Here is a 12,821-nt window from a genome sequence, read left to right as displayed (position 1 = left end):
TACATCCTGTCATTAATCAGTGGTCACTTATTGTGTATAATTTAAACCATATATGCCTAATAAAAACTATTTTAAGCAACTTTAAGAGTAAAATCTGTGATTTGGGCTGAGTGATGAATCCTCTGCGTGACTGAGTCATGAACATATATTTTGATTGTTGCTAACCAATGATGCATATTCTCATGATATATATTTCTCAGCTCTCAAATTCTATTATAATAGGGAACTACTCAAAATTATTTCTATTGGTTGATATAAGATTAAAGTAGAAACAGACCCCATCTGTCTTTATTTTATTCATTTATTTGTTTGATGGAAATATTTATTTTTTAATTTTTTAATTTTTATTTATTTCAGAGAGGAAGGGAGAGGGAGAGAGAGATAGAAACATCAATGATGAGAGAGAATTGTTGATTGGCTGCCTCCTGCATGCCTTACACTGGGGATTTTTTTTTTTTTTTTTAAGATTGGGCTTCATTCTTTTTTTTTTTTTTTAATATATTTTATTGATTTTTTTTACAGAGAGGAAGGGAGAGGGGTAGAGAGTTAGAAACATCAATCAGCTGCCTCTTGCACACCCCCTACTGGGGATGTGCCCGCAACCAAGATACATTCCCTTGACCAGAATCGAACCTGGGACCCTTCAGTCTGCAGGCTGATGCTCTATCCACTGAGCCAAACCGCTTAGGGCTGGGGATTTATTTTTTAATATATTTTTACTAGAGGCCTGATGCACAAAATTCATGCAAGAGTGGGCCTTCCTTCCCCCGGCTGCCAGCACCAGCTTCCCACTGGCACCTGGGACCTGGGCTTCCCTCTCAGCCCCGGCTTTGTCCGGAAGGTCGTCTGGAAGGACAACTGGTCTAATTAGCATATTATGCTTTTATTATTATAGATTGATTTCCGAGAGGAAGGGAGAGATAGAAACATCACTGATGAGAGAGAATCATTGATCGGCTACGAACTACACGCCTCACACTGGGAATTGAGCCTGCAATTCGGGCATGTGCCCCGACCAGAATTAGAACCATGACCTCCTGGTTCATAAGTCAAAGATCAACTATTGAGCCATGCTGGCCATGCCCACCTGCCTTTAAAGACATGAACTCCCTACTACATCTCTGGTAGGGGAAGGAAGGTGTCCACAAAACATTGGAGACACTAGATCTGATCTTTCTAGGGTTCCTTCCAGTTCTAAAAGTGCCCACTCCTTCATTTATACATGAACACTTATGTACATATGCACATTTCTGTTGATTAAGTTACCAGTCCAATGTTCCTAGGTGAAGAGATGGAGTTTCCTCCCACACTGATTGGATGGTGGTGATGGTGAAGCTCTTAGTTGCTTCCAGGGATAAAATAAACCTGAAAGATAGATTTACTAACCTAGAAATGAGAATTAACTCCATTTAGCTAAAAAAGGAACAAAAGGAGTCGGATTTCTGAAATATTAGGACCAAGTATATAGTCTCTGGTGTCAGACAGACCCAGGTTCAGACATCAGCCCCACTCCTGGTTGTCCAGGCCTAGCCAAGTTATTTGAACGCGTTAGGTTAGTTCACACATCTGGGAAATGTGGATAATAAATAATGGGTGTACAAAGTGTATGGAGTTGTTGTGAACAGAAAATGAGATAGTGTACATATAATGCTCAGGGCAGTACTTGAATACAGCAAATTTTCAATACATTTAACTATAACTATTATTTCCTTATCTGATGCCACCATAGGAAGCAATTTAAATGAACTTTTTGATGGATCTCTTTTCGTTCAGATTTCTGAAAAGAACTCTTTGCTAAGTGAAAATTTGCCAAATGCTGGAATTTCAATCCAGCTGTCTACCAACCAGATTCTTTTGGGTGCTGCATCAGTAGGGTGAGTGCTGTTCCTTCATTGTTGCTTTCTTTTATCGTTATAACCATTTACAGAAAATAATTTTCTGACATCATAGAGATAAATTGTCAATATTTCTGTTTGAAAGAAGATTTTATGAAGAACACAGTTTAAAATGATTTTCAAAATGTCTCTAATATTCTAATGCCATTAATATTGGAATATTACTAGGCCATAAAAAAAGAATGAAATCTTACCATTTGTGAAGCCTGGATGAACCTAAAGGGTATTATGGTAAATGAAATAAGTCAGTCAGAAAAAGACAAATACCATATGATTTCATGTGAAATCTAAAGAACAATATAAATGAATAAACAAAACAGAAACAGATTCATAGTTACAGAGAACAAACCGATGGCTGCCAGAGGGGAGGGGAGTTGGGGGATGGATGAAAACGGTGAAGGGATTGAGAAGCACAGATTGGTAGTTACAAATCAGTCATGGGCATGTAGAGTACAGCACAGGGAATACAGTCAATAATACTGTAATAACTACGTATGGTGCCAGGTGGGTGCTGGAGACATCAGGAGGAATACTTTGTAAAGTATATTATTGTCTAATTACTGGGCTGTACACCTGAAACTAGTACAAAATAATATTAAATGTAAACTATAACTGAAAAAAATTTAGTTAAAAATGTAAAAAATAAGTCAATTGTTGATGAAAGGAGGAAAAAGCAATAGTTATAGCAAAAAGAAGCTTTAAACACCCCCCCCCACACACACACACACATAAATAAAATAGCAAATGCTTCTTTCTTTTTTTTAGATGTCAACCAAATGAAGATAAGTATTCTTTTAAAAGCTGCAGTTCTAACTTCGTTTTTGGAGAAAACATGGTAGAGAGAGTTTTGGTAAGGTTTTGGCAAATGTTTCTCTTATTATGTAGAGAGCTGTCACTTCAAATTCCTGAAGACAAATTAATGAAAACAGTGTTACCTCGGAGCACACTCCAACTCCTGGGTTCAAAGGCTCGTTTTCTTTCTTTAACTGGGAAGAGTCCCCTGGGAAGCTAGTTTTCGTTGTTAGAATAATAGACAACCCACAGAAGAAGAGAATTGTATAATTATAACATTATTACTGATGAGAAATATTAAATAGTTCTTGACTCGCGTTAACCCAAAGGTACCCAAGGAAATCCCAGAATTACCTGCAATAGTTAGATAAGCTCAACTGGTAATGACATCTTAATATCATTTTTCAATAGCATTTTTTTTGGTAATAAGATGATTTTAAAATTGTTTGCCAATTTTTTCTCATTAGCCACAACCTTTCCCTTCAAGGTCTTACTTTGAAAAGTGTTACTGTAACTTACTTGCGTCTAGCTTTAAGGGGAAAATCACTTGCCCGGGGAACATGCTTGCCAGGTGGAGACCCGGAACTATCATTACTGCCCTCTTCGTTCACTACTGAGAATCCTGCGGGAGGCAGTTGCTGCTCTGCCCTCCTTAGGGGATGTCTCTAAGAGCATCATCTAGGAGGGAGGTGGGGACGGGGGACTTATACAGCAACGTGAACGCTATGGAGCAGGTGTGCCTGTGCTGTAATCTAGTCCATCACATCTTCATGCTCTTCCCAGCTTTGACCCGGACCAGAATCTTGGCTAAGATAGGCCTCGGTGGCTAGCTTGCCTTGTGGGCTGCTAGTTACAGGGAGGACCCAGGGAGGCTGTCGAGATTTAAAAACCCATGAACGGGCTCAGATTAATAGGAGGACCAACTCATGAGGCCAGTTTATTCCAAGATTTTTAGGGCTTCCACCAATCAGTCACTTTTACGATCTTGTTTATTCCATACCTGCCTCAGGCTAAACCCTAATCCCAAGAGCAGTTGGCATAGCTTTCTAGTTCAGAGGCGTTCTTTGGTCCCTCCCAAAACGAAGGTCAACACCTGCGATCCCAGAGCTGGTGACGCACACCTTTGCATCTGAACCAGAATGGACCAACTTCCAGAATGAAATTCCAGGCAATATATTTAGGGATATTTACTCCATAACATTTAGTCCTAAATTGGACACCAGATTAGCTTCTGTGAGATGTCACCGACAAAAATAAGGTATTTTATTAGCATTCAACTCAATGTAACAAAGGTATTGTGTTCTTATGATACATAAAGCATTGGTGTCGGTCTTCAGTTTGCCTGCCTACTAGCTATCTGGTGAGCCTCCACAGTATTTTTATGCCTGGGCATCTCCCTAAACCAACCATTTCAGGATCTTTTGGTTGAGGCCAGGTGTCAGGCGATTCTAATATACAGCCAGGCTTGAAAACTGCATGAGACAGAGAGATACCTGTACAAAGGACCTAATCAGGATTGTCGATGTACTTGGAGGAGGCACTTGTGTGCTTTCCTATTGGGCACTTCCCATTTGGTTTACAAAAGAATCTGCGCTTCCTCTCCCTTTAAATTGATAACATCCTACAGATAGGAGCAATGGTGAAAACTTGTATTTGTCTTCAGTTAATCCTGTAATCCCGCGGCCTAGTGACTTGGGGGCCCGGATATCCTTCGGACTGGTTAGCTGACCATGTGCTCTTAGAGTTAGCCATTAAGCTTTCTGTGCCTTAAGTTTTTTGTTTGTTTGTTTGTTTTTGTCCCTTTGAAATAGATATACTCGTGTCTACCGATTTTAACAGACTATTCTTGATGTCCAGTTAAATATTGTGAGCAAACCTTGAACAGTTTATAAAGGAAATGATACAAACCTGAGAATCATTCCAGTTTTCCCTGTTCTGCAGGGGGTTATACAGGGTCATAAATGGTAGGGAACTACTCAGTCCTTTTCACACAGGCCTTGATTATAACACATGTACAAAGACCCATTGTTGGCAAAAGCTGATGGGAGGAAAATTAAGATTGTTTCTATGGCGCTAGCCGGCTTAGCTCAGTGGATAGAGTGTCAGCCTGCAGACTGAAGGGTCTCAGGTTTGATTCCGGCCGAGGGCACATGCCTGGGTTGTGGGCTTGATCCCCAGTGGGGGGTGTGCAGGAGGCAGCCAATCAATGATTCTCTCTCATCATTGATGTTTCTATCTCTCTTTCCTTCTCCCTTCCTCTCTGAAATCAATAAAGAAATATTTTTTTTAAAAAAAGATTGTTTCTATGAAGATGATCTCTGAGACAGCTCAGTGGGATCTCTGGATAATTTTATTATTATTATTATTATTATTATTATTATTATTATTATTTTTATCCTCACCACAGGATATGTTCATTGATTTTAGAGAGGAAGGAGTAGAGCAGGGAGGGCAGGCACATCAATGTGAGAGAGAAGCATTGATCGTTTGCCTCCCATACGTGCCCCTACAGGGGATTGAACCTGCAACCTAAGTATGTGCCCTGACTAGGAGGTGAACGACTGAGCCACCCAGACAGGGCCATTATTATGGTGATGTTTTAATGCTGTGGATAGAACAGCGGATTGCTGGGCATACTGAAATACCTTGAAACAGATAATAGTTGCACCTCCTCGTAGGTATCAGGCTAGTCTGGTGGTCCCATGGAACAGCTGTCACTTCCTTTGGGGCCTCTACAACTTCTCACATCGTCCCTGGAACCGGATCCCACCCAAGTAGACTGGTGGTCACTGGGCTCTGCTTCCTGGGGACCAGGACCAAGGTCCTGCAAGGAGAGGGAGCAACTTCCTGTTCAGCACAGAGGGAGCCCAAACAAAAACACAGCAGTTGGTTTTGTTTTAAACAGAAGAACAAAGATATCTTTTGGCTTCCTGCAAATATAAGAGGGTAAAATTAAGTAACGCATCTTTCCCCCATCTAGGGTATGCAAAAACTCACCCAGCCTCAACTTGAAAATGACTCCTATGCCAAGGAAAAGCCATTCAAATACACTCTAAAATTTCCTATCAACTCTCCAAACTCAAGTAAGAATTGTTTCACTTGTAAAACATTTGGTTTGACTAGTTTATTTCCTGTTTTCCGATGTCATTTGTTTAACATCTACAAAATACAAAAGCAATAGTCCAGTACTTTCAAATTTGTTGGTAAAGAATAAAGCATATACATATGGTTACATGATATAGACGCTTTTTAAAATTTTTGACTAAATACATGGCAAGTCATTAAAGAGATTTTCTTAACCTGAAGAACTTGGGTTTTTTAGAAACACTCATTGTTATAAAAAAGTGGAAGAGATGTACTAATATTTAATAGGGGCAACAGAGGACGTTCACACTAGAAAAAATGGGGCCTTTTATGGGTTTTCCCCCCTATTTTCTCTTAGGAACAGACACTATTAAAAATATATCCCTGATTGAATCAGCTGCTGCTCTCTCTTCCAAATCATCACCAAAATACTTGCTGAAGAAAATTGATGTAATAACAGGGGAAGAAGCGGAATATAATGTGTTAAAGGTCTGTATATCATATATTGCTCTTTTTGGTAGCCCTTGCAGATATAAAGTTATCATCAACAGGGACATGTTTTTTTTAAAAAAGGCAGAAGTATACTTTTCAAGAAAACTGAGTTGCTTAAATAAAAATGTTGGACACTTCCAAAAATTAAAGCAGTATTTTGTTGTATTCTTACATTTGTGCTTATAACTTGCAGGAAAACTGGGTTGTTGGGTTTACAGCCATTCACATTAGTCCCTTAGGAAGCAGACAGCTCAGGACACTTTCTTTCTTTTCTTTTCTTTTCTTTTCTTTTCTTTTCTTTTCTTTTCTTTTCTTTTCTTTTCTTTTCTTTTCTTTCTTTTTTTAAATATATTTTATTGATTTTTTTACAGAGAGGAAGGGAGAGGGAGAAGGATAGAGAGTTAGAAACATCGATGAGAGAGAAACATCGATTCAGCTGCCTCTTGCACGCCCCCTACTGGGGATGTGCCCACAACCCAGGTACATGCTCCCGACCAGAATCGAACCTGGGACCCTTCAGTCCGCAGGCTGACGCTCTATCCGCTGAGCCAAACCAGCTAGGGCAGGACACTTTCTTAATATAACTTTGACCTCTGTACACTGTTCAACAACCTGCTTGTACAATCAGTGCCATTATCATAGGATTTAAAATTTTAACTTACATGGAAGGTTTTAAAGTGCTGATAAGATGAATTGATTTTAGTTCTAGAAAGTAAAAGAATTTTGTTTCCCTTTTGAAAGTTTGTAAGTTCTGAATGTCATATAAATCAAAACTTTCACAAATGCGTCTACAGTATCACCATCGGTTTGAATGTGGTCTAGGTATCAGCCCAGGCATATGAAGTGTAATTACTGCAACTTGATCATTTCTCAACAAGGCACGGGTTTCCCTTTGTCTGTCTACATCTGCTCTTCCTCCTTTCCTCTTCTCCTCCCTCACAATCTGCTAATACGTTTACTATAAAGTGTGTTCCAAGCATAACTTCGGATCAGATTAACCCTAGACTATGGAAGTAATTGTGACGGGTGAGACCCTTCCTTGATGCTGTATTTTCAACAAGTCATCCAGGTGACTCACAAACAGTGACATTTGAGAGCCACTGGTATTTTAAATTCCAGTAGGGCACTCTGGTGTCACATCTTAGCTCTCATGCTCTATTCTTTAAAATATTTAAAGCATACAACTATTTCCATCATTGCTTTACCTTCAAATAAATTACACAGCTCAAATAGCATTAAGTTTAATTTAAAAGTTGGTGTTTATATAGATATACTGGGTAGGGCGAAAGTAGGTTTACAGTTGTTCATATGGAAAATAATACAATAATTAATAAGTAATAATATAAGAATAAACTCTATTTCATGTATGTACTCACAACAGTAAACCTACTTTTACCACACTATGTATTGTTAAATGAAAAAGCAAGATACAGAAAGGAGTATGCTATTCTACCATTTACAGGAAAAAAAGGGGGAACATATATATGTATTGTCATATATATATATACATATATATACTTATATATGGGAGAATTAATATTACCAATAGTGATTACTGATACAGGAGGTAGAAAGTACAAATGGGAAACTAGGTTTGGGGAGGGACCTCTCACTTTGTATATCTTGCTTTTTAAAAAATATTTACTGTTGAAATTATTACATAAGTCCTCCCTTTTCTTCCATCTTCTTGATTTTTGATGTTTGAACTATTAAAAACTTGTATATTCATAAAGTTAAATAATATTTAAGTTTAAATAATATTTTAAAACTGATGTGTAAATCATTAACAAAGATTATTCTGGTAAAAGATCAAATAAACAAAAGTATAGAGAGGGATTTGAAGAAACTTTCTATACGTCTCACATTCTAAAATATTGCCCTTCAGGTCAACTGCAAGCTTTTTGTGTTCAACAAAACCACCCGGTCCTGGACTGAAAGGGGCCGGGGAGCGCTGAGGCTGAATGACACAGCTGGCAGTGACCGGGGGGCCTTCCAGTCAAGACTAAGTAAGGGATCCGCTGGTAACGCAGGACGCTATGTCTCAGGGGGAAATTTCCAATACAGGTGCAAACCGTTGTCTGGAGATGTGCCATGAAGTATGTCGAGGAATCAGACTGTTGAAAACAATGTTGTTTTCCAGTGTGCCAGAGGAGCTTCCTGGTTAGAGTAGGCCCTTATGTCAGAGGACACTGGTCCCAGTTCTGGCTCCCCCACTGACTACCTGGTGACCTCAGACAAGTCAGTTGCCATTTTGAAATGGGGATAATGGCCCTGGCCAGGAAGCTCAGTTGGTAAGACTGGTCTCCCGATACATCAAGGTTGCAGGTTTGATCCTTGGTTGGGGCACAGAGAAGAAGCAACCAGTGCATGAATAAATACTAGTAAGTGGAATAACAAATTGGTATTTCTTGTTCTCTCTCTCTCTCTCTCTCAAAATCAATAAATGAAAATGTAATAATAGTCCATAACTTAATGATTGTGAGAATTCAGTGAGATAATAATGCATGTAAAGTACCCATGAAGGAGCCCACCACATACCTAAATAGCAACCCATTATTATTTAAAGAAATATGACACAAATTATTTAAAAAGTGAAAATAGTTTTCCTAAAAAAGAATATCTGCCCTATAATTTACAGTGCCATTCATAGCCTGGTGTGTGGGTTGGGATGAAGGGTCAGTTTCCAAGGAAATAAAGGTGTGTGGTTATTGAATCCTGCAGGCAGAGTGATGGTTGGAACCTGGAGTCAGTCACACTGAAAGACATCCATCCGAAAGGCACAGTGGCCCTCATTCAGAGGCCCAAACGTAAAGTGAGCCCACGCTGAGATCTGGGTGGGGGATAGGTTTGGTTGACTGGTCAGTACTAGCCAGTGAGAGAGCTGTGGAGGAGAAGACCACGAATAGAAGTCGGATCTAAGTGTATGCACGTGTGTTGAGTTTCGGATATCAGGCTCAACAAATGGGTACGGAATAGAGTTCAGACTGAGAGAATACAAACAGTGCCTTCAGTTCCGTAATTGGCAAACAGGTTTCTAAGTATTATTCCCAAGGCAGGTGCTGGTTGTTTTTCTACTTTGGTTTAATTTTACTCCTTCCACCACCTGCCAAAGAGACACAAAACAACCCATTTAAAAAAAATTATACAGGACATACAAGTTCATTATAGAAGACAGTAAATATGGATCAACAGAAAGAAATCGCTGAAAGGTCTCTCTTCCTGTGATAGCTTCTGTTTACAATACATATTCTTCTAGACTTTGTTCTCTGTCTACATAAAGGTATACATATACTGAAAAAGGTGTGTTTCGTGGTGTTTATATTGCTTCGCAATTGGATTTCTTCTTGTTTACATAGTATATACCAAGATCACTTTTCTACATCAATAATTCTCTTTTCTTCAGAGAGGAAGAATATATTTCAGAGAGGAAGGAGAGGAAAAGAGAGATAGAAACATTAATGATGAGAGAGAATCATTGATTGGCTGTCTCCTGCATGCTCTACTGGGGAGGGAGCCTGCAACCCGGGCATGTGAATCAAACTGTGACCTCCTAGTTCAATAGGTCGATGACAGCTGGGCCTCTTCAGTCTTCTTAATGGGTTCATAATACCTTGACTAGCTGTACCATCATTTATTTAACTCATTCCATTTTTTAATTCCATTTCAGTTTTCTCTATTTTAAACAGTTTTTGGGTAAATTCTTAAGAACAGTAGGTCCCCAAAGGAGTTCTAAAATTTTAATCATTTTTAATATAGTAAAAATATATAATTCCAGCATTTTAACCAAAAAATAAATTTAAAAAATTCTTTAACATAATAAAGTCCAATTTGAAAAACAAGTTATAATCTAGTCAAATTTAATAGTGAAAATACAATCTGAAAAATCAGTACAAGATTTACTTTGCTTTCAAATGGGGGAATTCCCCTGAGAGGGTAAGAAATCAACTCTTCTGTAGTCTGATGTATTCACCTTCCCGTTTTAGTTATGCGCAATCAAGGCAGCCTGAGGCTGATTCTCAATAGCAAACTCTGGACTCAAATGGAAATTCAAAGAGCGAACCACCAAAATTTACGAATAACAGCTACTGATTTAGAAGACTGTAGCATCAAAGTGTTTTTAATTCAGGTAAGTAATAAATTACAGTGATAGAGGATTACCCACCCTGCTATATTTATAGATCTCTGCATTTACTCATTTGTGTTGGTGTTTGTTACATTTTTTCATTTTACTGTGATAACCTGTACCATTGGCAAAAAATCAGCCATTCACGTTAGTTGTTTACAGTCTAATATAAGACCTACATTTTACATGAAATTTAGAAATTAACACCTAAATCTAGAGTAATCAACTGGTACCTGTCCCAAGACATTTTTATTGATATAAGCCATCGAACCTCTACATTTTTCTTTACTATTGAAATTACCTCAACAATCTTACTAAGTTACCAAAGGGACTATTGCCAAGAAGCTAGCAAAATCCACAGCCTGATGCTCATTCTGAATGCTGAGATGGAGAAGGCTTTGAGATCACTGGAAAGGAATAAGTGAGAAATGGAAAAACACAGGGCTAGCGAGTTAGCCAGTCCAGCAGCAAATTCCAGTTCTGGACATGAGTCAGTCTCCAAGGTAACAGATGGGAGCACAGCTTCAGCTGTTTTCCTGCAAAAGGAATGCTTGACCTTAAATAGACGATATCCAGGCACAAGAGAGAGAGCGGACAGGAATCAGGTCAGAACAAAGGCTGGGTCTCGCCTGTGGGCTGAGACCCGGGAGAAAACTGAGGACGCAGGTGACTCGGGCAGAAGCAGCAGTACAAGTGGCGTGGCCTTCACAGACCAATGGAAAAGAAGTTGGCAAGTGGCCACTGATGAAAAACCAAAGGTTTTATTAATTAACAGTGAGTACAATGTTAGCTGTAAGTGATGAGAGTATGAAGACGCTAGAGTAAGATGATGCCCACCCCTGCTCACCATGGAGGGAGAGGACACTCTGCCAGGCCAGGTTGCTGGCTTTGAATGGCCAAGCAGCCTGCCGGAGACTGTCAGCTAGGATTGGATTCTGCTGCTCAACACTGGCCTCATGCAGTCTTTTTAAATTGTAGGATTTTTTTAGAGCTAAGCAAACAAAATGCAAATAAAAATCACTCCAAATTCCACTCCCAGAAATGGTCACTATTCATACTTTGGTCTTACCCTGTATTTTAATATATAAACATATGTACACACATATATAATACATATGTGCCCTACTGTACATACTGTATGACCTTCAGGCAAGTTATCTAGCTTCCTGCTTTTACTCACCTGATAAATGAAGAGAATAATATACTTCATAAAATGGTTGAGAAGATTAGATAGCTAATATTTGATTGTAAAATATATACATGTAACCTTCTTTTCACTTACCAATGAAAATGAGTGTTTTTGTGACATTAAATAGTTCATTCTTCAAAAATTATTTTAACAGGTGAAAAGAATTCTATTGTATTGTGCATCATAGTTTATTCCATTAATTCCACTTTGTTAAATATTTAGGTAAAAAAAATACTTAGATAATTTACTGTTTCATTATTATAAACTAGAGGCCTGGTGCACAAAAATTTGTGCACTGGGGGGGGGTGCTGTGCCCTCTCACAGTCTGGGACCCCTTGGAGGACATTCACCTGCTGACTTAGGCCTGCTCCCCAGGGGATCAGGCCTAAGCTGGCAGTCAGACATCCCTCTGGCAGCCCGGGAGCCCTTGGGGGATGTCCACTTGCCAGCGGGGAGCAGGCCTAAGCTGCAGTCGGACATCCTTAGCACTGCTGAGGAGGCAGGAGAGGCTCCCACCACCACTGCTGTGCTGGCAGCCATCAGCCTGGCTTGTGGCTGAGCAGAGCTCCCCCTGTGGGAGTGCACTGACCACCAGGGGGAAGCTCCTGCATTGAGCGTCTGCCCCCTGGTGGTCAGTGTGTGTCATAGTGACTAGTCATTCCCAGTCGTTCTGCTGTTAGGGTCAATTTGCATATTACCCTTTTATTATATAGGAGAGAGGCCTGGTGCATGGGTGGGGGCTGGCTGGTTTGCCCTGAAGGGTGTGGTGCCTGGCCAGCCTCGGTGAGGTGCTGAGGGCTGTTTTCAGGCTGGCTACACCCCCTTCAAGGTGGGAGTCCTGCTGGGGTGCCTGGCCAGCTGGGTGAGGGGCTGAGGGCCATTTTCAGGCTGGCCACACGCCCTTCAGGGTGGGGGTCCCCGCTGAGGTGCCTGGCCAGCCTGGATGAGGGGCTGAGGGCTGTTTGCAGGCTGGTCAAGCCCCCCAGTGGGGACCCTCACCCAATGGGGGTGTGGCCAGCCTGGGTGAGGGGCTGAGGGCCGTTTTCAGGCTGCCCACAGCCCCTTCAGGGTGGGGGAGTCCTGCTGGGGTGCCTGGACAGCCTGGTGAGGGGCTGATGGTTGTTTTCAGGCTGGCTACACCCCCTTCAAGGTGGGAGTCCTGCTGGGGTTCCTGGCCAGCTGGGTGAGGGGCTGAGGGCCATTTTCAGGCTGGCCACGCCCCCATGCTGAAGGGGGGTCCCCGCTG

The 12,821-nt window shown here is 40.6% G+C and overlaps 1 protein-coding gene across 2 annotated transcripts in view; it reads left to right on the top strand.

Moving 5' to 3' along the window:
• RANBP3L (RAN binding protein 3 like) overlaps positions 1–12,821 on the top strand; it is a 42,264-nt gene that overhangs the window by 23,850 nt on the left and 5,593 nt on the right. For both annotated transcript variants that reach the window (XM_036310273.1, XM_036310272.1), the window contains exons 7-12: positions 1,774–1,874; positions 2,661–2,745; positions 5,668–5,770; positions 6,130–6,260; positions 8,149–8,269; positions 10,247–10,389. In XM_036310273.1, coding sequence (XP_036166166.1) covers positions 1,774–1,874; positions 2,661–2,745; positions 5,668–5,770; positions 6,130–6,260; positions 8,149–8,269; positions 10,247–10,389 — 684 coding nt within the window. The remainder of the gene's footprint in view (positions 1–1,773; positions 1,875–2,660; positions 2,746–5,667; positions 5,771–6,129; positions 6,261–8,148; positions 8,270–10,246; positions 10,390–12,821) is intronic.

Source organism: Myotis myotis, unplaced genomic scaffold, assembly GCF_014108235.1.
Source record: "Myotis myotis isolate mMyoMyo1 unplaced genomic scaffold, mMyoMyo1.p scaffold_m19_p_5, whole genome shotgun sequence".
In the NCBI taxonomy this organism is placed as follows: domain Eukaryota; kingdom Metazoa; phylum Chordata; class Mammalia; order Chiroptera; family Vespertilionidae; genus Myotis; species Myotis myotis.
The sequence above is the reverse complement of the archived record's forward strand: the minus strand, read 5'-3'. Positions and strand labels throughout refer to the sequence as shown.